The sequence below is a fragment of the Oncorhynchus nerka genome, linkage group LG13 (assembly GCF_034236695.1).
Source record: "Oncorhynchus nerka isolate Pitt River linkage group LG13, Oner_Uvic_2.0, whole genome shotgun sequence".
NCBI lineage: Eukaryota > Metazoa > Chordata > Actinopteri > Salmoniformes > Salmonidae > Oncorhynchus > Oncorhynchus nerka.
Window position 1 is genome coordinate 35,378,512 of NC_088408.1, and position 25,533 is coordinate 35,404,044.

The following is a 25,533-nucleotide window of genomic DNA, read 5'->3' on the forward strand; positions in this document are numbered from 1 at the left end:
AGAGAGAGAGAGAGAGAGAGAGAGAGAGAGAGAGAGAGAGAGAGAGAGAGAGAGAGAGAGAGAGAGAGAGAGAGAGAGTGCTGAGCCTCCTAAAGCACCTCAGAGTGAGAGAGTGAGTGAGCTGAGCCTCTCACAGAACCTCAGAGAGAGAGAGATAATTCACAAAACGGGACAAACACCAAATTGAGACTCTGCATGCAGAATTCTGCAAAAATATACTCAGTGTACAACGTAAAACACCAAATAATGCATGCAGAGCAGAATTAGGCCGATACTCGCTAATTATCAGAATCCAGAAAAGAGCCATTCAATTCTACAACCACCTAAAAGGAAGTGTTTCCCAAACCTTCCATAACAAAGCCACTACCTACAGAGAGATGAACCTGGAGAACAGCCCCCTAAGCAAGCTGGTCCTGGGGCTCTGTTCTCAAACACAAACAGACCCCACAGAGCAGGACAGCAACACAATTAGACCCAACCAAATCATGAGAAAACAAAAGATAATTACTTGACACATTGGAAAGAATTTACAAAAAAAACAGAACAAACTACAATGCTATTTGGCCCTGAACAGAGAGTACATAGTGGCAGAATACCTGACCACTGTGACTGACCCAAACTTAAGGAAATCTTTGACTAGGTACAGACTCAGTGACCATAGCCTTGCTATTGAGAAAGGTCGCCGAAGGCAGACCTGGCTCTCAAAAGAAAACAGGCTATGTGCACACTGCCCACAAAATGAGGTGGAAACTGAGCTGCACTTCCTAACCTTCTGCCCAATGTATGACCATATTAGAGACACACATGTTCCTCAGATTACACAGACCCACAAAGAATTCGAGAACAAATCCAATTTTGGGTGAAATGGGTGAAATACCACAGTGTGCCATCACAACAGCAAGATTTGTGACCTGTTGCCACAAGAAAAGGGCAACCAGTGAAGAACCAACAACACTGTAAATACAACCTATTTTTATGTTTATTTATTTTCCCTTTTGTACTTTAACTATTTGCACATCATTACAACACTGTATATATACACAATATGACATTTGCAATGTCTTTATTATTTTTGGAACTTTTGGAAGTATAATGTTTACTGCAAATTCTTTATTGTTTATTTCACTTTTGTTTATTATCTATTTCACTTGCTTTGGCAATGTAAACATATGTTTCCCATGCCAATAAAGCCCTTAAATTGAATTGAAATTGAATTGAGAGATTGTGAGCAGAGCCTCTCACAGCACCTCAGAGAGAGAGAGAGAGAGAGTATGTCACACTGCTCAAAACACAACCTCCCTCCCTGGTCTGCTCCACTCCTTCCCAGTCTCTCCTCGATTGGGAAGGTCACATGGAGGTCTCCTCTGCTTCATCCCAGACTCAGCGGGACATGTCACGAGCTGTAACCAGACAGCACACCCAGAATAAGCTCCATGCTGAATTCCATAAAGGACAAACGCATTATGTAAACATCAAGTCATTCTAACCCCGTGAAAATGACGTGACTCTTCAAAAAAGCGATTGGGATTTAATTGAGCAAATAAAATCCACAGTCAGCAGTCGATATATACTGTATGTCTCGCTGGGTAGCCATTTCATTTGCAAGCAGTTTTTATTGCATTTTTTTATTTAAACAATATTCAGAACATGGAGCAAATAAAGGACAAGACTTCCTTGGTGGCTTTGATCTGTAGAACAGAGACCGTTATAGACCACAGAGGAGAGAAAGTGGAAAATCTGGAAAAGGAGAACTGGACACCATAAAAAATAGTTTCACTTAATATCAATTAGTAAAAATAAACTATACAAATTAAACATCTAGTCAAGCACGGGCGTGAATTGAAACACCAGCCTAGCATCAAATGTCTGACGTGTCTCTTACTTAGGTTGTTTTCCTAATCATTGGATTTCCCATATCAGGCCTAAAATGCTGTATTTGCAATATACCAGCCGTAGTTTTGCTGGATGACAGTTAATCCTCTCTAATGCCTGCAATCCCTGTCGCTTCAACAGCTGTGGCTGTCAAATTAGAACATTACCCACGGAGCTGCATCACACTGATGCATAGCAGCCCCGTGTGCATGTGTACTGCTGGCTGAAAGTGTGTGTGGCTACGGGGGGGTTGAGTAACGACAGTGATGATGATGGGCTGGGAAAGGGTGAGGATACAGGGAAACGTGTCACCATAGTGACCTGAGACACTATGGAGCCTGGCCAGCTGCCAACGATGGACATACATGCAGGACATATGCGGTCGCTTAGGGCCCTCAACTGCCGTCATTTTTATTTTTTGGAACTCAGTCGGGATCTCAATTTACTGTCGAGCATTCGAATAGTAGAATACATGAGTGGGAATTTCGAAATGTGGTTGTGCATTAGCAGTTTCTCTCTTGTTAGTTCAGCCACTAGAAAGGTTTCCATCCAATTGGCGGCAGATGTTCATGCGAATATTCAAACATCTGCATAAAAACAACATGTGCATTTTCCCACCAGAGATGTTTCCATCAAATTGACTTGTTCCAGATAAAAGAATGTGCCTGATGACATAGTAAGAAATAAAACACCGTTAGCAGGTTCAAATCCCATAAATAAAAAATACAAGTTAAATGGGTTTCCATAGTATTTTCAACTCTACTGCTGGTTTCCTCACGACATTTTTTTGCATTGTATAGGGAGTACGACCCCTTCGGTTTTGGCAAGTGAGCTCTAGCCAACAGCATGCAGAGCGCAGATACAGTACTGTATCTGTGAGCTGTTGGCTAGAGCTCATGTATAGCCTACATGATGAGATTATTATGGACTAAAGAGCAAGATTATTTTTATTTGTCAAACAGCAGCCACGCATCGATGATGATGTCACCAGAATAAGATCCTCGATATGTATTGGAAAGGAAGTGTCATTCAGAAGCCTTATAAAGCATATACATATGTCTGGATTTTATTACAGCGTTGATCAGCATGAACATTCAAACCTGATGCTACCTGACCCTGATGAGTCATATATTAAATACATTTTATGAGCCCTACATTGGCACCATTTTATGAGCCCTACATTGGCACCATTTTATGAGCCTTACATTGACACCATTTTATGAGCCCTACATTGACACCATTTTATGAGCCCTGCATTGACACCATTTTATGAGCCCTACATTGACACCATTTTATGAGCCCTACATTGACACCATTTTATGAGCCCTACATTGACACCATTTTATGAGCCCTGCATTGACACCATTTTATGAGCCCTACATTGACACCATTTTATGAGCACTACATTGACACCATTTTATGAGCCCTACATTGACACCATTTTATGAGCCCTGCATTGACACCATTTTATGAGCCCTACATTGACACCATTTTATGAGCCCAAGCCCCCAAAAAAGACCAAATGATTGTTCCATTATCCAATACATACTGTGAATGATATAAGCTACAGCACATTACGTACAACAGAAAAACATAAAAGGCCATAGATGTAGCTAGCTATGGCCTATGCTCTATTGGTAAATAAAGGAAACTAGCTCCAGTAGGCTAACCTTTTTGAGTGTGAACTGTAGTACTGTACTGTATTGTATTATACTGTATTATATGGATTGGAATTACGCACATCGTTCAAACCATGATAAAGCAGAAGAGTACATGTGATTCTGCAGCACACTACAAAGTCACAAGTATAGGCTAGTGAATTTAATTTACACCTTTAAATATAATAGGGCCTATTTGTATAATTAGTAGGCTGACTCACATACAGTGAGGGAAAAAAGTATTTTATCTCCTGCTGATTTTGTACGTTTGCCCACTGACAAAGAAATGATCAGTCTATAATTTTAATGGTAGGTTTATTTGAACAGTGAGAGACAGAATAACAGCAAAAACATCCAGAAAAACGCATGTCAAAACTGTTATAAATTGATTTGCATTTTAATGAGGGGAAGTAAGTATTTGACCCCTCTGCAAAACATGACTTAGTACTTGGTGGCAAAACCCTTGTTGGCAATCACAGTGGTCATACATTTCTCGTAGTTGGCCACCAGGTTTGCACACATCTCAGGAGGGATTTTGTCCCACTCCTCTTTGCAGATCTTCTCCAAGTCATTAAGGTTTCAAGGCTGACGTTTGGCAACTCAAACCTTCAGCTCCCTCCACAGATTTTTATGGGATTATGGTCTGGAGACTGGCTAGGCCACTCCAGGACCTTAATGTGCTTCTTCTTGAGCCACTACTTTGTTTCCTTGGCCGTGTGTTTTGGGTCATTGTCATGCAGGAATACCCATCCACGACCCATTTTCAATGCCCTGGCTGAGGGAAGGAGGTTCTCACCCAAGATCCTTGGAGAGCTCTTTGGTCTTGGCCATGGTGGAGAGTTTGGAATCTGATTGATTGATTGCTTCTGTGGACAGGTGTCTTTTATACAGGTAACAAACTGAGATTTGGAGCACTCCCTTTAAGAGTGTGCTCCAAATCTCAGCTCGTCACCTGTATAAAAGACACCTGGGGGCCAGAAATCTTTCTGATTGAGTGGGGGTCAAATACTTATTTCCCTCATTAAATGCAAATCAATTTATAACATTTTTGACATGCATTTTTCTGGATTTTTGTTGTTGTTATTCTGTCTCTCACTGTTCAAATAAACCTACCATTAAAATTATAGACTGATCGTTTCTTTGTCAGTGGGCAAACGTACAAAATCAGCAGGGGATCAAATACTTTTTTCCCTCACTGTATACATTTCATAATGTTAGAATTAGACGCAGGAAGATTTGACTTCTCTTCACGAAGATTGAATGGTTATGGTTCTGAATAAATAACTACTATAACCTACCGCCATCGCTCATTCACTCTTCTTTCAAACTACCCATGAGTTCTATTGGCTGCTGTACTTAACATTCAGCAAAAAAGAGCACGCGTCCCATTTTGAATAGTCTATTGGTATCTGTGCTTGGCCCTCCTATGTTGAACATAATAAACGTCTCTCTATCCACCGGATGTGTACCAAACTCACTAAAAGTGGCAGTAATAAAGCCTTTCTTGAAAAAGCCAAACCTTGACCCAGAAAATATAAAAAACTATCGGCCTATATCGAATCTTCCATTCCTCTCAAAAAATGTTAGAAAAGGCTGTTGCACAGCAACTCACTGCCTTCCTGAAGACAAACAATGTATACGAAATGCTTCAGTCTGGCTTTAGACCCCATCATAGCACTGAGACTGCACTTGTGAAGGTGGTAAATGACCTTTTAATGGCATCAGACCGAGACTATGTATCGGTCCTCGTGCTCCTAGACCTTAGTGCTGCTTTTGATACCATCGATCACCACATTCTTTTGGAGAGATTGGAAACCCAAATGGGTCTACACGGACAAGTTCTGGCCTGGTTTAGATCTTATCTGTCAGAAAGATATCAGTTTGTCTCTGTGAATGGTTTGTCCTCTGACAAATCAACTGTAAATTTCGGTGTTCCTCAAGGTTCCGTTTTAGGACCACTATTGTTTTCACTATATATTTTACCTCTTGGGGATGTCATTCGAAAACGTAATGTTAACTTTCACTGCTATGGGGATGACACATAGCTGTACATTTCAATGAAACATGGTGAAGCCCCAAAATTGCCCTCACTAGAAGCATGTGTTTCAGACATAAGGAAGTGGATGGCTGCAAACTTTCTACTTTTAAACTTGGACAAAACAGAGATGCTTGTTCTAGGTCCCAAGAAACAAAGATATCTTCTGTTGAATCTGACAATTAATCTTAATGGTTGTACAGTCGTCTCAAATAAAACTGTGAAGGACCTCGGTGTTACTCTGGACCCTGATCTCTCTTTTGAAGAACATATCAAGACCATTTCAAGGACAACTTTTTTCCATCTACGTAACATTGCAAAAATCAGAAACTTTCTGTCCAAAAATGATGCAGAAAAATTAATCCATGCTTTTGTCACTTCTAGGTTAGACTACTGCAATGCTCTACTTTCCGGCTACCCGGATAAAGCACTAAATAAACTTCAGTTAGTGCTAAATACGCCTGCTAGAATCCTGACTAGAACCCCAAATTTTTATCATATTACTCCAGTGCTAGCCTCCCTACACTGGCTTCCTGTCAAGGCAAGGGCTGATTTCAAGGTTTTACTGCTAACCTACAAAGCATTACATGGGCTTGCTCCTACCTATCTCTCTGATTTGGTCCTGCCGTACATACCTACACGTACGCTACGGTCACAAGACGCAGGCCTCCTAATTGTCCCTAGAATTTCTAAGCAAACAGCTGGAGGCAGGGCTTTCTCCTATAGAGCTCCATTTTTATGGAACGGTCTGCCTACCCATGTAAGAGATGCAAACTCGGTCTCAACCTTTAAGTCTTTACTGAAGACTCATCTCTTCAGTGGGTCATATGATTGAGTGTAGTCTGGCCCAGGAGTGGGAAGGTGAACGGAAAGGCTCTGGAGCAACGAACTGCCCTTGCTGTCTCTGCCTGACTGGTTCCCCTCTTTCCACTGGGATTCTCTGCCTCTAACCCTATTACAGGGGCTGAGTCACTGGCTTACTGGGGCTCTTTCATGCCGTCCCTGGGAGGGGTGCGTCACCTGAGTGGGTTGAGTCACTGATGTGATCTTCCTGTCTGGGTTGGCGCCCCCCCTTGGGTTGTGCCGTGGCAGAGATCTTTGTGGGCTATACTCGGCCTTGTCTCAGGATGGTAAGTTGGTGGTTGAAGATATCCCTCTAGTGGTGTGGGGGCTGTGCTTTGGCAAAGTGGGTGGGGTTATATCCTTCCTGTTTGGCCCTGTCCGGGGGTGTACTCGGATGGGGCCACAGTGTCTCCTGACCCCTCCTGTCTCAGCCTCCAGTATTTATGCTGCAGTAGTTTATGTGTCGGGGGGCTAGGGTCAGTTTGTTATATCTGGAGTACTTCTCCTGTCCTATTCGGTGTCCTGTGTGAATTTAAGTGTGCTCTCTCTAATTCTCTCTTTCTTTCTCTCTCTCGGAGGACCTGAACCCTAGGACCATGCCTCAGGACTACCTGACATGATGACTCCTTGCTGTCCCCAGTTCACCTGGCCGTGCTGCTGCTCCAGTTTCAACTGTTCTGCCTTATTATTATTGGACCATGCTGGTCATTTATGAACATTTGAACATCTTGGCCATGTTCTGTTATAATCTGCACCCGGCACAGCCAGAAGAGGACTGGCCACCCCACATAGCCTGGTTCCTCTCTAGGTTTCTTCCTAGGTTTTGGCCTTTCTAGGGAGTTTTTCCTAGCCACTGTGCTCCTACACCTGCATTGCTTGCTGTTTGGGGTTTTAGGCTGGGTTTCTGTACAGCACTTTGAGATATCAGCTGATGTACGAAGGGCTATATAAATAAATTTGATTTGATCAGAAATGCAAAAAAAATGTCCAGCAAGCTACTCTAGCCTAGCTTTTCCTGCATGGGACTCCAAGAGCTAAGGAGCGTTTTTTAAGGAGAGGCAAGCGGAGCACAAGTGCTTGTGTATTGCGCAAGAGACAGAAGCTATAAGTTAGATGCTTATTATGCATAACCCATCATTAATTAGCTAAATATAAGGATAATATTGCATTTGATTTATTACCTGAAAGAGGTAAGTATTCAGACCCCTTAACTTCTTCCACATTTTGTTACTTTACAGCCTTATTCTAAAATGGATTACATTTCATCAGAAATCTACACACAATACCCCATAACGACAAAGCAAAAACAGGTTTTTAGAGATTTTAGCAAATGTATTCAAAAAACAAAACAGAAATACCTTATTTACATAAGGGCTATATATCAACCTAGAACAGGATGATCTATTTTGGATGCAGTTTGAATGGAGTAGATGGAGAGAAAGTATTGTGCTCACAGTGCACTGATTTAAAGCAAAGATATGAGCGATAGGCTGTTTTAAAACTCTACAGTTGCAATTAAAAATATATATCATCTTTACATAAAATGTTTAAAAAATCCTTACAATAAAAAAAATCTACAAATCTTTACATTTAAAAAAACAAGGTGACCCCAAAAGCCAGACGGAGATGGGTGAATTAGACACGAGTTCTGTCTTTATATTACTGTAGCATAGACTATGCTGCAGCAAATGTAGGCCTACCTGTCACAAGAAAAAAAGTTACCATGATGAGATGATATTGCAGATCTACATGTATTGTGAACCGCGCTCTATACTGAGATGGGCTGTCTGTCGCCACCCTGAGCGTTGATTCGCAGAAGCCGTAGAGAAACCAGATTTCGCATATAATTGAACAGGTCCATTTCACGCCCTGCTGTTCATATAAATAATGTATTATAATTTACCGGTAAAAGGGAAAAGGGAGGGGTTTTGGGCGGTAAATCCCGGTAAATCTCTGTAACTGGGTTCCCGCCATTCAACCCTAGTTAGTGACAGTCACTCATTCACTCTAGGTTGAATATGGGAAGGTTAAGACAATGGCATCATAATAATGCTGAGGTTCTACCACTCTGAATCAACCATGGGACCAGCTCTAGCGTTGTAGCTAAACTGCCTAGGTAGAAGACTAGTAGCCTGAAGCAGATCATAAGGTTGGTGGAAAAAAAGACAGCAACTATCTAGCCAGCTAGCGAACAACTAGGACTCTAGGTTGAAGATTAAAAGGTTAAAACTATGTGTTTCTAATATCCCCATAACTCTTTGCAATTCATGGGACCAGTGTTGCTAGTTAGCAACGGCGCTGGTCCCATACATTTTTTATTACGTTGTCTCAACCTTGTATTTTTTAACCTAGCATTTGCTCACGTGTTTCCTTATTTTGGAAGTTACCTGTGGAATGGACCGAGAGGTAGCGCTCGAGTCTTAACAAACTGAAATATAACTCTACGAATAAAGGTTGGCCAAAAAGGTGTCTGGACCCTTCTATAACATTTCATTTACATCAGAAATAGAGATTTGGTTGTAAAAAAATAAAACTTCTCCTTTAACATGGGCATAAGACTTGGCAAAATTATTTTGAATTGCAGGAATATTGTTTTGAAAGCTTGCTTTGAAACTTCAACTCTTTCTGTCATCCCCATGGCAAAATGTGCAAAATTTCCAAATCTCGCTTAGGGCCCCCAAATAGCTAGGGCCGGCCCTGCATGCAAGCAACGACAACCATCTCCCTGGAAAGCTGTGACTATGGATGAGTGAGGAAGATTATATAAGGAGAAAGAATACAGGAAGAAGTTAACTATTTTCAGGGATACCTGTGAAAAGTAACGGTCAGTGTCTTATTAGAGGCCTGTGCATTACTGCCTCTATGTCTATTAATATTATACAGGAGTTAACTGGCAACAGACAAAATCCTTCATCCTTATTAGTGTGTAGTGCTGGGTTGTGCTGCCACCCTGTGTTCTTAGTTCACAACTGTCGTTCACACTTTCAGCTTCTGTATACTGTACAGTACAATACCTAGCTTTAGATGGACATCAATTCAATTCAAGTGGCAACAGGAAACATCTTAGAAATAGCATAAATCTCTAATCTGTCAATAAAACCACAATCTATGATTCACTGAACAAGTTGCTTTTCCATTGCATAATTGCACACCATAAGCATTAAGGGATATATGTACTGAACCAAAATATAAACGCAACATGCAACAATTTCAAAAATGTTCCTGAGCTACAGTTCATATAAAGAAATCAGTAAATTGAAATGAATTCATTAGGCCCTAATCTATGTATTTCACATGACTGGGCAGGGGCACACCCACTTGGGAGACAGGCCGAGCCAATCAGAATGAGTTTTGCCACGCAAAAGGGCTTTATTACAGACAGAAATACTCCTCAGTTTCATCAGCTGTCCGGGTGGCTGGTCTCAGACGATCCCACAGGTGAAGAAGCTGGATGTGGAGGGCCTGGGATGGCACGGTTACACGTGGTCTGCGGTTGAGGCCGGTTGGAAGTATTGACAAATTCTCTAAAGGGCAGCTTATGGTATAGAAATTAACATTAAATTATCTTGCAACAGCTCTGTTGGACATTCCTGCTGTCATCATGCCAATTGCACACTCCCTCAAAACTTGAGACATCTGTGGCCTTTTATTGTCCCAAGCACAAGGTGCACCTGTGTGATGATCATGCTGTTTAATCAGCTTCTTGATATGCCACACCTGTCAAGTGGATGGATTATATTGGCAAAGGAGAAATGCTCACTAACAGAGATGTAAAAAATGCCCCAAATTGGAGAGAAATAAGCTTTTTCTGGGATCTTCTATTTCAGCTCATGAAATGCCTCAGACTGATTCCTCTTTAGGTTTTTCCTAGCCACTGTGCTTCTACAGCTGCATTGCTTGACCCTGCTGGTCATCTATGAACGTTTGAACATCTTGGCCATGTACTGTTGTAATCTCCATTCGGCACAGCCCCTCAAAGCCTGGTTCCTCTAGGTTTCTTCCTAGGTTTTTGCCTTTCTAGGGAGTTTTTCCAAGCCACTTTGACATCGGCTGACGTAAAAAGGGCTTTAGGAATACATTTGATTGATAGATTGGTGGTTTTAGGCTGGGTTTCTGTATAAACACTAACGACTGCAGATGTAAAAAGGGCATTATAAATACATTTGATTGATTGATTGGTGGTTTTAGGCTGGGTTTCTGTATAAACGGCATTATAAATACATTTGATTGATTGATTGGTGGTTTTAGGCTGGGTTTCTGTATAAACACTAACGACTGCAGATGTAAAAAGGGCATTATAAATACATTTGATTGATTGGTAGTTTTAGGCTGGGTTTCTGTATAAACACTAACGTCTGCAGATGTAAAAAGGGCATTATAAATACATTTGATTGATTGGTGGTTTTAGGCTGGGTTTCTGTATAAAAACTAACGTCTGCAGATGTAAAAAGGGCATTATAAATACATTTGAATGATTGATTGGTGGTTTTAGGCTGGGTTTCTGTATAAACACTAATGACTGCAGATGTAAAAAGGGCATTATAAATACATTTGATTGATTGATTGATTTGTGGTTTTAGGCTAGGTTTCTGTATAAACGGCATTATAAATACATTTGATTGATTGATTGGTGGTTTTAGGCTGGGTTTCTGTATAAACACTAATAACTGCAGATGTAAAAAGGGCATTATAAATACATTTGATTGATTGATTGGTGGTTTTAGGCTGGGTTTCTGTATAAACGGCATTATAAATACATTTGATTGATTGATTGGTGGTTTTAGGCTGGGTTTCTGTATAAACACTGACGACTGCAGATGTAAAAAGGGCATTATAAATACATTTGATTGATTGGTAGTTTTAGGCTGGGTTTCTGTATAAACACTAATGACTGCAGATGTAAAAAGGGCATTATAAATACATTTGATTGATTGATTGGTGGTTTTAGGCTGGGTTTCTGTATAAACACTAATGACTGCAGATGTAAAAAGGGCATTATAAATACATTTGATTGATAGATTGGTGGTTTTAGGCTGGGTTTCTGTATAAACACTAATGACTGCAGATGTAAAAATGTCATTATAAATACATTTGATTGATTGATTGGTGGTTTTAGGCTGGGTTTCTGTATAAACACTGACGTCTGCAGATGTAAAAAGGGCATTATAAATACATTAAATTGATTGATTGGTGGTTTTAGGCTGGGTTTCTGTATAAACACTGTGACGTCTGCAGATGTAAAAAGGGCATTATAAATACATTTGATTGATTGATTGATTGGTGGTTTTAGGCTGGGTTTCTGTATAAACACTAATAACTGCAGATGTAAAAAGGGCATTATAAATACATTTGAATGATTGATTGGTGGTTTTAGGCTGGGTTTCTGTATAAACACTGTGACGTCTGCAGATGTAAAAAGGGCATTATAAATACATTTGATTGATTGATTGGTGGTTTTAGGCTGGGTTTCTGTATAAACACTGTGACGTCTGCAGATGTAAAAAGGGCATTATAAATACATTTGATTGATTGATTGGTGGTTTTAGGCTGGGTTTCTGTATAAACACTAATGACTGCAGATGTAAAAAGGGCATTATAAATACATTTGATTGATTGATTGATTGGTGGTTTTAGGCTGGGTTTCTGTATAAACACTAATAACTGCAGATGTAAAAAGGGCATTATAAATACATTTGATTGATTGATTGGTGGTTTTAGGCTGGGTTTCTGTATAAACACTGTGACGTCTGCAGATGTAAAAAGGGCATTATAAATACATTTGATTGATTGATTGGTGGTTTTAGGCTGGGTTTCTGTATAAACACTGTGACGTCTGCAGATGTAAAAAGGGCATTATAAATACATTTGAATGATTGGTGGTTTTAGGCTGGGTTTCTGTATAAACACTGTGACGTCTGCAGATGTAAAAAGGGCATTATAAATACATTTGAATGATTGATTGGTGGTTTTAGGCTGGGTTTCTGTATAAACACTAATGACTGCAGATGTAAAAAGGGCATTATAAATACATTTGATTGATTGATTGGTGGTTTTAGGCTGGGTTTCTGTATAAACACTGTGACGTCTGCAGATGTAAAAAGGGCATTATAAATACATTTGATTGATTGATTGGTGGTTTTAGGCTGGGTTTCTGTATAAACACTGTGACGTCTGCAGATGTAAAAAGGGCATTATAAATACATTTGATTGATTGATTGGTGGTTTTAGGCTGGGTTTCTGTATAAACACTAATAACTGCAGATGTAAAAAGGGCATTATAAATACATTTGAATGATTGATTGGTGGTTTTAGGCTGGGTTTCTGTATAAACACTGTGACGTCTGCAGATGTAAAAAGGGCATTATAAATACATTTGATTGATTGATTGGTGGTTTTAGGCTGGGTTTCTGTATAAACACTGTGACGTCTGCAGATGTAAAAAGGGCATTATAAATACATTTGAATGATTGATTGGTGGTTTTAGGCTGGGTTTCTGTATAAACACTGTGACGTCTGCAGATGTAAAAAGGGCATTATAAATACATTTAATTGATTGATTGGTGGTTTTAGGCTGGGTTTCTGTATAAACACTGTGACGTCTGCAGATGTAAAAAGGGCATTATAAATACATTTGAATGATTGATTGGTGGTTTTATGCTGGGTTTCTGTATAAACACTGTGACGTCTGCAGATGTAAAAAGGGCATTATAAATACATTTGAATGATTGATTGGTGGTTTTAGGCTGGGTTTCTGTATAAACACTAATGACTGCAGATGTAAAAAGGGCATTATAAATACATTTGATTGATTGATTGGTGGTTTTAGGCTGGGTTTCTGTATAAACACTGTGACGTCTGCAGATGTAAAAAGGGCATTATAAATACATTTGATTGATTGATTGGTGGTTTTAGGCTGGGTTTCTGTATAAACACTGTGACGTCTGCAGATGTAAAAAGGGCATTATAAATACATTTGATTGATTGATTGGTGGTTTTAGGCTGGGTTTCTGTATAAACACTGATGACTGCAGATGTAAAAAAGGGCATTATAAATACATTTGATTGATTGATTGGTGGTTTTAGGCTGGGTTTCTGTATAAACACTAATAACTGCAGATGTAAAAAGGGCATTATAAATACATTTGATTGATTAACGACGCATACAACTACATGCAATAAGCATGTCTGAAGGTCAAGACAAAGCAAGCAGAGTTGAAAGAGGAGCAATACATCACAAACAATGTTTTGATAATCTTCTGCCACCTAGTGGAGAATAGCTATACATACAGCTTCACTTGGAAGTGGTTTGGTATCCTCTCTGTTACAGCGCTGATAAAACATGGTGGTGAGAGCCCTGTACAGCCTCTGATTATCAGACACATTTGACCCATTGGAGGACTAATATCATTGATGTCAAGATTACATTTAAGAATGAAAACACCAAAAAGGCTATCTATTAAAAGATTGTTTTATTCACAATAGAAGTGTAACAAATATAGTTTATGAAAATTTTTGCTGCTCATTAACATCATTTCATCCATAAGTTCGTAAGATTTATATAAATGTAGAATGGAATATTTACATTTTAATATGAAAGAAACAAAAACAAACATAACAATTTCCCACAAAATTAAAATAACATTAACCCAAATAAACTATGTGCAATGGAATGATTATCAGCAATATTGTACAGTTTACATTTCTGAGGTTGTTTCACGAAACCATTAACAAGAGATTCACAAATAAAAGGCATTGTAATGCGAGAGATCGTCAACACAATATTCAACCACAAAGTCAATTGGAAATGAACAGCACGTCTTCTAGTCTGCATACTGAAAGAAAGAGGAAAATAAATGTGTCATGTTTTCATTTTACAGCGACTTTTCTGTATTCCTACGAGTCATCCCTTCTGCTCCCGAAAGCTGCAACAGTCGGGAGACACTTAGAGACAATATATGCTTGATCTGACAACGTGGTCTGAGGCGCCATATGGATGGTGTGACGCAATTGCGGCGCCTCTGGAGGCACTCAGAGGCCAAATTGAGCTCCGTACCGCATCCCTGTGAGCCTCTTGAATTTTGTAACAATGCGGAAGGCTCTGTATAGCTCCGCATTGACATGATTGGTTGACGGTAGGTGAAGGCGGGAGGTCCTGTATAAACACAAACTCACTTCCTTGACAACAGCTCTGCAAAGCTCACAAACTATGAACGCCCTGACTTCTGCAGAGGCTGTATCACTGTAAATGCTGCACGGCCAATGCAGATGTCAGATTGACTATGCAGCGCCTTTTAGGCTCTCAGAGACGGTGAATGCAGCAATGTCATATCTACAGTGTATAGTGAGTGATACTCTCTTCCCTGGAGCCAGAATGGCTGCCATAATTAACTAGGTGGAGGGGGATCTCAACGTATATGGACATTAATATTGCTTCCTCCAGTAAGGTAAACAGGGATTACTTTGACTTTGTCTTTTTAAAGAACAGTAGAGAAAGACGAGGTTGCCCTGCTGGCGTTTCAATAGGAGGCCTGGAAGAGTGTAGCTCCAGCAGGTAGCGGATATCAGTGAGGCTTCTTAAACCTCTGCTCTATTTTCTAGGGTCAGAATATGACTTCAAAAAAAGATGAAGGCCTCTTGATCGTACCCCATCTATTTCCCAATAAGATGTATGGGGAGACATTTTAGGAACATCAGCGCCCCCTGTCTGTGAAAGTACACCGCAGAAGAACAGAACTGTTGGACTACGGTTTCCTAAAAACACACTTCTCTAACGTCTGAGTGTCCATAAACTTCCATGGTCATGAGAGTGTGTGTAGTGTGAATGTCTATGTATGATGTATCCCGTATGTGACCATTTCAATCTATTGGTCCTCTTTTCTCTATACAGTATTCAGCATGTTTACATGTTCATATGTGAGTGGATTTCATCCAGTGTAGTGAACAGAGAACCTTACTTGCATCTTCTCATTGCATGTCAACACAACTAAACAACTCCTCTTGTGCTTCCTCTTATTCTCCTGAACGGACTAACAGCTTCTTCTGATGGGTACCACGACACATTCCTTCAGCATTTTGTGCTTTCCAGAAGAAAGGAATCAACAAACAAATCAACAAATTAAGAACAACGAAGGCAAAATAATCTTAAACATCACATTTGATGGTACATTCATTCATACGATGCATTCGTTCCATATGATTGACTACCAAGCTCTTGGTCCGTCTCTTCCCTGGTCTCCCCCAACTCCCAAATAATCCACAACACAGTGCCCTCGCTCTCCACAGTGCCACCTAGGGGCCTGATCCCAAACCTTCCTTCCAATGTACTACGGAATAAATTATCAGCATAGCAACTATTTTACATCACATGGGATTCATTGTCTTTAACACCTCTAATAAAGAAAAAAAAAACACACGGCAACTTTGTCGATTTAAGAACAAAGGAACATGTTGATGGGGGTTGGGAAATAAAGTGAGCTCTGACAAACTGACTAGGCTGAATGAATTTGATGACATGTTGATAGAAGGGATGAACTCTACTTTCCCAACACGTTCCATATTTCAGGAAGGAGGGACCAAGCTAAACGGTAAATGTGTCCACTTCATTAACTGAGAGGTTGTCCTCACTGCAGGTCTTTTCCCCGTGACTTCATCCCCTTTATAAACCTACTGCGACCTGCTACACTCAAATGACTGGAGGACTGGACTGTTGTAGTACTGGTTGTCCAAAACTAGATGGCAGTGTGGTAAAGGTGATAAAACCTTCAGCCAATGCCACCTGGACCGTCTGCTAACTACCAGACTACCTGTATAAATAAAAGCCTTGCAATTTGCCTGAACTGCTTATTCGATAGACTATTTCAGACGGAAAGGCACTATTTTGACTGGATTTCAGCTATAGAGCAGGTGAGAATCAAGCTCTGGGTCTTTAACAGAAATACACCTAAATGGTCCATTGTTTAAGTGCGACTAAAATCATATTTACGATAAGAACAACCCAAATCCGATAATATGTTGACTGACATAAAATCTGTTTTCAGTCACACCCACAATCACATACCCGAAATACATGGAAAGAAAGAAAATGATAAAGCTGTATTCAAATCAGTATGGCTTTTTTTGAGTGATGGTGAATCTTACAGCGTAGTAGTGTCCTGTTCTCCTCACAGAGGAGGGTAAATCCTACAGCCTCTACAGCACTGGGAGGGGAGGGCAGCATGCAGACTGATTGTTATCTCTACACGATGACAAGACAAGCACTCATGGACGAGGTGGTTCTGAGTGGTGGTTCCCAGTCCCCAGTAGAGGGCAATCTGGGTCAGGAGAGGCAGGCAGCCCGGTCCGGTTCCATCTGGTTTGATCATAGACTCAAAAACAGGAGTGAGTCCAGTCTACCAGGGGAGTGACCTGCCTGGGTGAGCTCCACCCACAGTGGGGGAGGAGTAAAATAGACAGCCCCGCCCACTGCTCAGAGAGGGAGGGGATAGAGGAGTTCCGAGATGGGTGGAGTCAGGTCAGGGGGTGGTCCACTCTATTCCAGCTGGTTGGGCTTGTCTGTGTCCGTCATCTCCTTCTTGATGACAGGGAGGGGGTGGGCCTCTGTGTTGAACACCCAGTGCTCGAAAGGAAGATGGTCGTCATCAGAGAACAGCAGGAACAGATATCTGAGGGAAGGAGAGCGAGACTCAGTTTAGTTCAAACACTAATTTCTGATCAACACGAGGCCTTAAGAGAACCCAGATATTACATCAACAACCTCTACTCATACTTGATGTCCATGAGTGCATCAGTCTGCGAGAACATCCACTAGATGTCTGAGAGTGTCAGAGAGGACAGTGGAACGGTCTCACAAATCCCAAAACCAACTACGGGAACAAACAGTTCAGCAACTCTCCCATGCCAATATTTTCCCTGCCAAGCTTGGGGTGAGCCAAGCAAACAATGTAGAATGATAAATAAATTAAAACGACAAGACTCGAAACAATTTATGTTTCCTGCCTCCTGCCAAAAGCTATTGGGCTCGGCGTGAAGTCGCAAATCCAAAAAGTTGAGCCCAGCAGCAGCAGTTGGAGTGCAGGAGGGCCTATACCCTAAAAGTCCTTAATCAGGTGCAGATGTGACACTCGTTAAAATTTACAGACTATAAAATGGACAGGGATTGGATGACGCCACGCCTGCCCTGCATAGCCACGGTAACCTTGCGGGCGCCACTCCATTTCCAGAGTGAGGAGAAGCAGAGTAGTCTGAGCGATTAGTGTTTTTTGAGATCTGTTCGGTTTCATTATTAAAAATGTGGGTTGAATGTTGTAACACAGAATAAAACAGATTAGAAAAATCCCATGATGGTGATGACAGCCGATTACTATTCACTTTAATGAAATATTTCTGATGTTGTGTATCTTACATTTGTTTTATTTGGTGGCTATGTTTTCATTCCATGTCATCATCTCATCTCTATAGAGCTGCTGTCTGTGCCGTCTGACAAAGTCACCATTTTAGTAGTTCTTCAATGTAAATAAGGCATACTTTTATGACTGCTGAATATCAACTATCAAATCACTTAGATCATGTATGTTCAGGTAGAGATACCGCGAAGCAACAGCTGCTCTCGATATCACCTCGTGACTGCGCATTCTTGTGCCTCTTCCGTAGATGCGCAATGGATTATGGCCATTGTAGTTCATTACCACGCTTTATGCGCTAAACTATGTAGAATACAGGCCAATATTCTAATTTGTTTATCACATAAACTATGTAGAAACTACAACGGTCACGCCCTGGCCATAGAGGCTTTTATTCTCTATTTTGGTTAGGCCAGGGTGTGAATAGGGTGGGCATTCTAGTTTCTTTATTTCTATTTCTTTGTTTTTTGCCGAGTGTGGTTCTCAATCAGAGGCAGCTGTTTATCGTTGTCTCTGATTGGGGATCACATATAAGTTGTCATTCTCCCTTTGGTGTTTGTGGGATCTTGTTTTTTGTTGGCTCTGTGAAGCCTGCAGAACGTGACGTTCGTTATTCTTTGTTTGGTGTTCTGAGTAATTAAAGAATCATGAACACTTACCACGCTGCACCTTGGGGTCTCCTTTCCGACGACAAACGTTACAACAACTCCCTACTACATCGCATAGTTCAGGCTGGATCTTATTGATCTCTAGAGAAACTGTGCAATTTGTGTATTGAGCTCACGGAAAAAAACGAACTAACTTGAATTCAAATAATTAACTGACATCAGTCAATTAGTTGTTTAAAAAAACAAAAATAATAAAAACAAAAATTGAGTACTTCAGTCACTAATGACAACAGTCAAATTCCCCTCGCACCAGCCCCCAGCGTTCTCAGAACCCAAAGCCTCATTTCACTCCACTAGTAATGTGTAGTAAGACACAACTAACTCATTAAGTCATAGCAGCACAGCATCTTTATTTTATTTTTTATTTTGTTGGTGTTGTATTTCACCCCCTTTTTGCCCCAATTTCGATCTTGTCTCATCGCTACAACTCCCCAACGGGCTTGGGAGGTGAAGGTCGAGTCATGCATCCTCCGAAACATGACCCGCAAAACCGCGCTTCTTAACACCCGCCCGCTTAACCCGGAAGCCAGTCGCACCAATGTGTCGGAGGAAACACTGTTCACCTGACGACCGGATGTCAGCCTGCAGGCGCCCGGTCCGCCACAAGGAGTCGCTAGTGTGACGAGCCAAGTAAAGCAAACAGCCAGACATACAGCTTTACATTTAGTCATTACTGCTAATTTGACCTCACGCAAAGGCAGGAGAACCCTGGCCAGGAGGCTGAGAGAGAGATGGAGACAGGGAGAAGAGCAATGGAGAGAAGGAGGAGAGCGATGGAGAGAAAGGGGATTCAGGAAGAAAGAGGGTGAGACAGAAAGAGGTAAAGAGAGGGAGAAAGTAGGGAGAAAGGGAGAGCCAGAGCCTAAAAGATGGATTTTGCAAGCATTAGTAAACGAGTCATTTGGGGAGTCCTGGCATTTGGAGAGACCCTATTCGCAAAATTGCAGCACTTTCCAACACCATTAAATGAAATGCTAGATAAGTTGAACAGCTCTATTAGGTGGCGGGACTCACACAGCATTTCATATAAGCATCAGTCAGAGAGGCAGATTAGCCCAGGTGTTTTGGGGTTTGAGCAAAAAAAGGAAAAATAACACCAAAATCAAAGTGCCACAGAGTTGTTTACTGCACAGAAGGAGGGAAACGGGCACGTATTTGTTACTGTTGCTGCTGTGGTTGTCAACTGTTACAGCAAGACGTCCTCACTTACCTCTCTTGGATCCTTTCTCTCCCAACCTTGAACCTGTATTTTTTCCCTGTCTCCCCAGGTCTCTACCTCTTTCCATTTCCTTCTCTGCCTCTCTCCTGCGTGCAGCTTGGTGTTATCTGTCAATCATGGTGACGTGGCTGTCCTTACAGCCCCTAGCCCCCAGAGCAGAGCAGTGTGGGGAGACAGAGCAGGGACAAAGAGCCTGTGACCTCTTTATAAGGTCACACAGGAGTGCTTTGACAAGGCTCCCACAAGAGGGGAGCAAAACAACACCACTGATACGCCATAGAAACCATAGAGGGGGGGGGGGGGGTTAAATCTCTCTCAGACCAGGATTAGACTGGACAATAGACAGAGAGACCCATCTATACGCCGGTAAGAGATATGTTACAATGAGCCTATCTCACTGGACCCACATTATATGGTCTGTCTAACCCCCCAGGCATTGCGCTATTATCAACAGTGAACGAGAGAGAGAGGAGAGAGAAAGGAGAGAGAGAGAGAGAGATTTTCAGAGAGCGATAGAGGGTATAAGGGCTCAGTAAAAGCAGTCTGCCTCCTCTTATCAGTCTCTGTGTGCGACTGCTGCTATCAATCTCGGAGAAGACTGCTGAGGTCCCTGTAGTACAGTGCCCACTGTGCTAGCAGAAGCCTGCCTGTCTGAGCCGGCCGTGACAAGACAATACACACAGGACGTCAGTTGTTTCTCCTCAGAGGCCAGCAGGCACAGCACAGACAGAGGTGAAGTGAGTGCTCATTGGGGGAAAGACATTCTACTTCTGATCTGTTTTGAAGTGTTCAAACAAACTGAATGTCAGGAAGCTGTCAGAACATAAAACACAGAGACGTGTCGTTTTTTTAGGGTGTGATGAAATACTAGAGCAGGTTTTTGGTGTCATGAAACAAAATGTAGGTGTGACTCTCTTTACCAGGAAAACATTGCCTGGATATAGACAATGTTCCTCTATATGGCCTTATAATCTCGGTTAACCCAGAACTAAAGCCTAAAGACGTAAATAATCAGCTGCTCGATCAAGTTTTGGATCCATACGTGTTAAAGGGCAACTCCACCACTTTTTCAACCAAATTTTAATTATCTCCAGCACAATACTAGTGTCAACATATGTGAAAACGGTGCACTTCTAAGTTTTGTTAAAAAATATATCAAGTTAAAAAAAAGTTAGAAATGCCTTCTAGAACAAGTGAACTTTCAGGTGCCTTAATAACAAACTTGTATGACAATGTGAAGAACAACATGACCTGCACCAAAGTCAAATTAGGATATAACGTTAGGCCAATGAGACAGTGTCCAAGTTGTAAAATTCTCCAGTAGAATGTCCTGCTTTCAGTTGCTTTTAGTTACCCGTTTTTCTAGATAAACAGATACTAAATACATTTTTAAACGGACAGGTTAATTGGTGTTAAAATAAACCAGTTATGCTATTTTGGACCACCAGGCTGCTGATGTCATGCAGCCTGTCGTTTTTGTGCTAATACTTTTTCATAACGACAAAGATAAGTTTGATGTCGGATGACAACAAAATGTTCATGATGTCACTGCGACAACTGTCTACAGACGTGCAGATTGACATAGATAGACGTAAACCAGCCTTTAGTCTTGAAATCTTTGGTTGTTAAGTACACTATCGTATTCACTCTGTTTAGCACGTGGCCTCACATGTGAATCCTTAAAGAGATGGGTGGGGCTAAGGCTTAAGAGGGTGTTGACAATGCTTAATGGGTGTAGACAAAGAAAAGCTCTACAGTAGTTCAAGGGCCATTTTCTCAAAAGTGGGGTTACAAGTTCCCCAACTTTCAAAGCAGAATTACTTTCCCTTAGTTCCTCAACTGTTGTGTATGATATACAATTTTCTTGCTCTATCTACTTTTTTTTATTAAGTATCTACTTTTATCCAATGTAAAAAACACTTAAAAATGTTAATATATAAGACCGAATCGAGCCGGTCGGTCAAATATGTAGACACTGGTTTGGTGCTGGAGATGATGAATATGAGGTTGAAAAGTGGAAATATTGCCCATTAAGAGAAGAGATGAAGAGATGCTAAAACGAGGTGCGGAACTGGAACGAGGAGTTCTAACCTCTTAGCAAGTTACGAGTACCCTCCCCTTCCGAAATCCGAAAGATGCGAACACCTGCGAAACCATGATTTGTCCAAATACCCAGTGACGAAAAACCCAAACAACTGCTTCTCTTTATCCACTGCATCCCATTTTGTCCCAACAGATTCTACGGTACCAGTTATGTTTAGGTAGATCTGTCCAGGAGAGAATAATGGCCTTATAGGGAGGACAACTACTTCTATACGTATGTGACCATTATATTGTCAAACAAATCCAATACTATAATTATTCAAGGAACGGTTCTGGGGCGAGGACGTATGATGACAAGGATGCAAAAAAAAACCAGATCGATTTTCTGACAAGATCGATTTTTATTCCTCTCTAATGGCAAGGCCAAAATGTCAATGCTATGTCTCCAGATGGCTCTTAGCAGAGTAAGTTGACAATGTGTGTGTGTGTGTGTGTTAGCGCCTTACTTGAGTGTCTCTGCCAGGTAGAAGCTCTGCTGGACGTCGTCATGGTTGGGGCTGGTGGCGTAGACGTCTCTCACTCCACTGTAGCCTCCCTCCACACGACAGTGCTTCTCCAGAGCCTGAGAGACAGAAGGAAAGAGAGAGAGGGAAAAAGAGAGAGAGAACAGAAAATAGAGAGGGAGAAGAATGAGAGAAAAGAGGGTGAAAAAGTGTTGAGTTGACTCTGTTTCTTATGGCAGGGTGTTGTAGAGGTATGCACGGTGGTGTTCGCTTGTTGTTGAACTAGCATATTTCCCTTCAGTGTGGCTGCTCTGCCTGCAGGTGGGGGAGGAGAGGAGGCTGCATTAGGCAATATGACTCAGGGAGAAAATGGAGCTGAGGAGGATGGAGCTGGGGCTGCAGTGTTTACACATCCACCCTGGCTGAATGAGGGCTGAGGGCAGGAGGAGGAGTTATCTGCAGACAGGCAGGCAGGCAGGCAGGCAGGCTCCAGATCATATTTATGGCTAACACAAGGCCCATCAGAGGTAATCTCATGTCATTAGTGGATACAACAGCATGGCTCTGGGATCTGAGCAATCAGCATTCAACATTACCACTGTTCTGATCTGTTGCCGCATAGCAATGAGAGAGAGAGGAGTGTATGGAGGAAGGAAGAGTCTCAGAGGTTTTAATGACTACTGTACTCAGAACTAGCGGTGTGTAGACCTGAATGAGTCTACACATCACAATGAACAGGGGTCTGTTGGCGTACAGAGCCCTTTTCACTTTTTGGGCTCCCGAGTGGGGCAGCGGTCTAAGGCACTGCACCTCAGTGCTAGAGGCGTCACTACAGACCCTGGTTTGATTTCAGGCTGTTTCACAACCGGCCGTGATTGGGAGTCCCATAGGGTGGCGGATAATTGGCCCAGCGTCATCCGGGTTAGGGTAGGCCGTCATTGTAAAAACACATTTGTTCTTAACCTTTTTGGGATAGGGGGCAGCATTTTCACTTTTGGATGAATATCGTGCCCAGAGTGAACTGCCTCCTACTCTGTCCCAGATGCTAATATATGCATATTATTAGTAGTATTGGATAGAAAACACCAAAGTTTCTAAAACTGTTTGAATGATGTCTGTGAGTATAACAGAACTCATATGGTAGGCGAAAACCTGAGAAAAATCCAACCAGGAAGTGGGAAATCTGAGGTTTGTAGTTTTTCAACTCAGCCCCCATTGAAGATACAGGGTGATATTCATTATGTTTCACTTCCCAAGGCTTCCACTAGATGTCAACAGTATTTAGAACCTGTTTTGAAGATTCTACTCTAAAGGAGGGGCTCATTGAGTGAGTAGTCTGGCAGAGTGCCACAGCCTCGGTCTGGCACACTCACGTGAAAGGTAGCTACGTTCCACTTCATTTGTACAGACAAAGGAATTGTCCGGTTGGAACATTAATTAAGTTTTATGTTAAAAACATCCTAAAGATTGATGCCATACTTAGGTTGGCATGTTTCTACGGGCTGTAATGGAACTTTTTGTCCGACGTTCGGCACGACCTGAACGCGCTTTTGGATTTGTTCACCAAACGCCCTAACAAAAGAAGATATTTGGACATAACTGATGGACATTATCGAACAAATCAAACATTTATGGTGGAACTGGGATTCCTGGGAGTGCATTCTGATGAAGATCAAAAGGTAAGTGAATATTTAAAATGCTATTTCTGAGTAATGTTGACTACCCAATATGGCGGGTATCTTTATGGCTGTTTGTTGTCTAAAGGCTGTACTCAGATTATTGCATGGTTTCTCCGTAAAGTTTCTTTGAAATCTGACACAGCGGTTGCATTAAGGAGAAGTTTATCTAAAGTTCCATGTATAAAAGTCATATCTTGAGGGCCTCCCGGGTGGCGCAGTGGTCTAGGGCACATTGCAGTGCTCGCTGTGCCACCAGAGACTCTGGGTTCGCGCCAAGGCTCTGTCGCAGCCGGCCGCGACCAGGAGGTCCGTGGTGTGACGCACAATTGGCCTAGCGTCGTCCGGGTTAGGGAGGGTTTGGCCGTAAGGGATATCCTTGTCTCATCGCGCACCAGTGACTCCTGTGGTGGGCCGGCCTCAGTGCGCTAACCAGGTCACCAGGTGCACAATGTTTCCTCTGACACATTGGTGCAGCTGGCTTCCGGGTTGGATGCGCGCTGTGTTAAGAAGCAGTGCGGCTTGGTTGGGTTGTGTTTCGGAGGACGCATGGCTTTCGACCTTAGTCTCTCCCGAGCCCGTACGGGAGTTGGAGCAATGAGACAAGATAGTAACTACTAACAATTGGATACCACAAAATTGGGGTAAAATACATTTTAAAAAATAATTTAAAAAATCTGTAAACTCAGATTTTTTTTATATAAATATGAACTTCATCAAACAAAACATACATGTATTGTGTATGTTGTGATGAAGATCAAAGGTTAGTGATTCATTTTCTCTATTTCTGCTTTTTGTGACTCCTCTCTTTGGCTGGAAAAAATGGCTGTGCTTTTCTGTGGCTTGGTGGTGACCTAACAATCGTTTGTGGTGCTTTCGCTGTAAATCCTTTTTGAAATCAGACACTGTGGCTGGATTAACAAGAATTGCATCTTTAAAATGGTGTAAAATACTTGTATGCTTGAGGAATTTTAATTATGAGATTTTTGTTGTTTTGAATTTGGCGCCCTGCACTTTCACTGGCTGTTGCGGGGGTCCTAGACAGGTTAACTGACTTGTCTAGTTAAATAAAGGTCAAATTAAAAATGTTAAATTCACTGTCAAAGTTCTAAGAGGAAGAGTCTCTTCTCAGTGGAGGCTAGGAGGGGACAGGATGAAAACAAACATGACAGATAGGACTGTGGTGGGATAATTCTGAAGGATGATAGTTCTCACCTGCACAGCCTCCCAGCCCCACTCTCTGTACTTGGGGTCGTGGGTGAACCTCCACATGTACATGTAGGTCTCAATGACCTCAGGCCTCAGGATGAAGTACTTCTCGTTCTGCCGTGTGGCGATGGCCTCCACGCCACCGTCAAACCTGAACCCCTCTGGGCCCAACTTCAGGGCTGGAAGAGGGGGAAGCAAGGAAGAAGACAACATGGTGAAAAACTCCAACCAGGTCTAGGAGAAGGTGATGAGCAAAACAAAAATATATAAAAAAATAACTAAAGATTTTAACCTGGCTGGCACTACGCTCTACTTACCCAGCAGCCCCTCTGGCCTCAGAGAGAAAACAGGCTCAGCGCTCATTAATCTTTCATTTCACACTGGCTTGCTCTAAAGAGGGGTGTGTGG

General features: G+C 41.7%; 1 protein-coding gene across 1 annotated transcript in view; it reads right to left on the bottom strand.

Moving 5' to 3' along the window:
• Positions 1–13,860: 13,860 nt before the first annotated feature.
• Positions 13,861–25,533, bottom strand: part of LOC115139444 (mannosyl-oligosaccharide 1,2-alpha-mannosidase IA-like) — a 158,477-nt gene continuing 146,804 nt past the window's right edge. Inside the window, exons 10-12 of the mRNA XM_029676818.2 lie at positions 25,132–25,304; positions 22,244–22,359; positions 13,861–17,069 (exon numbers count right to left, since the gene is read on the bottom strand). Of these exons, the coding sequence (XP_029532678.2) occupies positions 16,937–17,069; positions 22,244–22,359; positions 25,132–25,304 (422 nt within the window). The 3' untranslated portion in view covers positions 13,861–16,936. The remainder of the gene's footprint in view (positions 17,070–22,243; positions 22,360–25,131; positions 25,305–25,533) is intronic.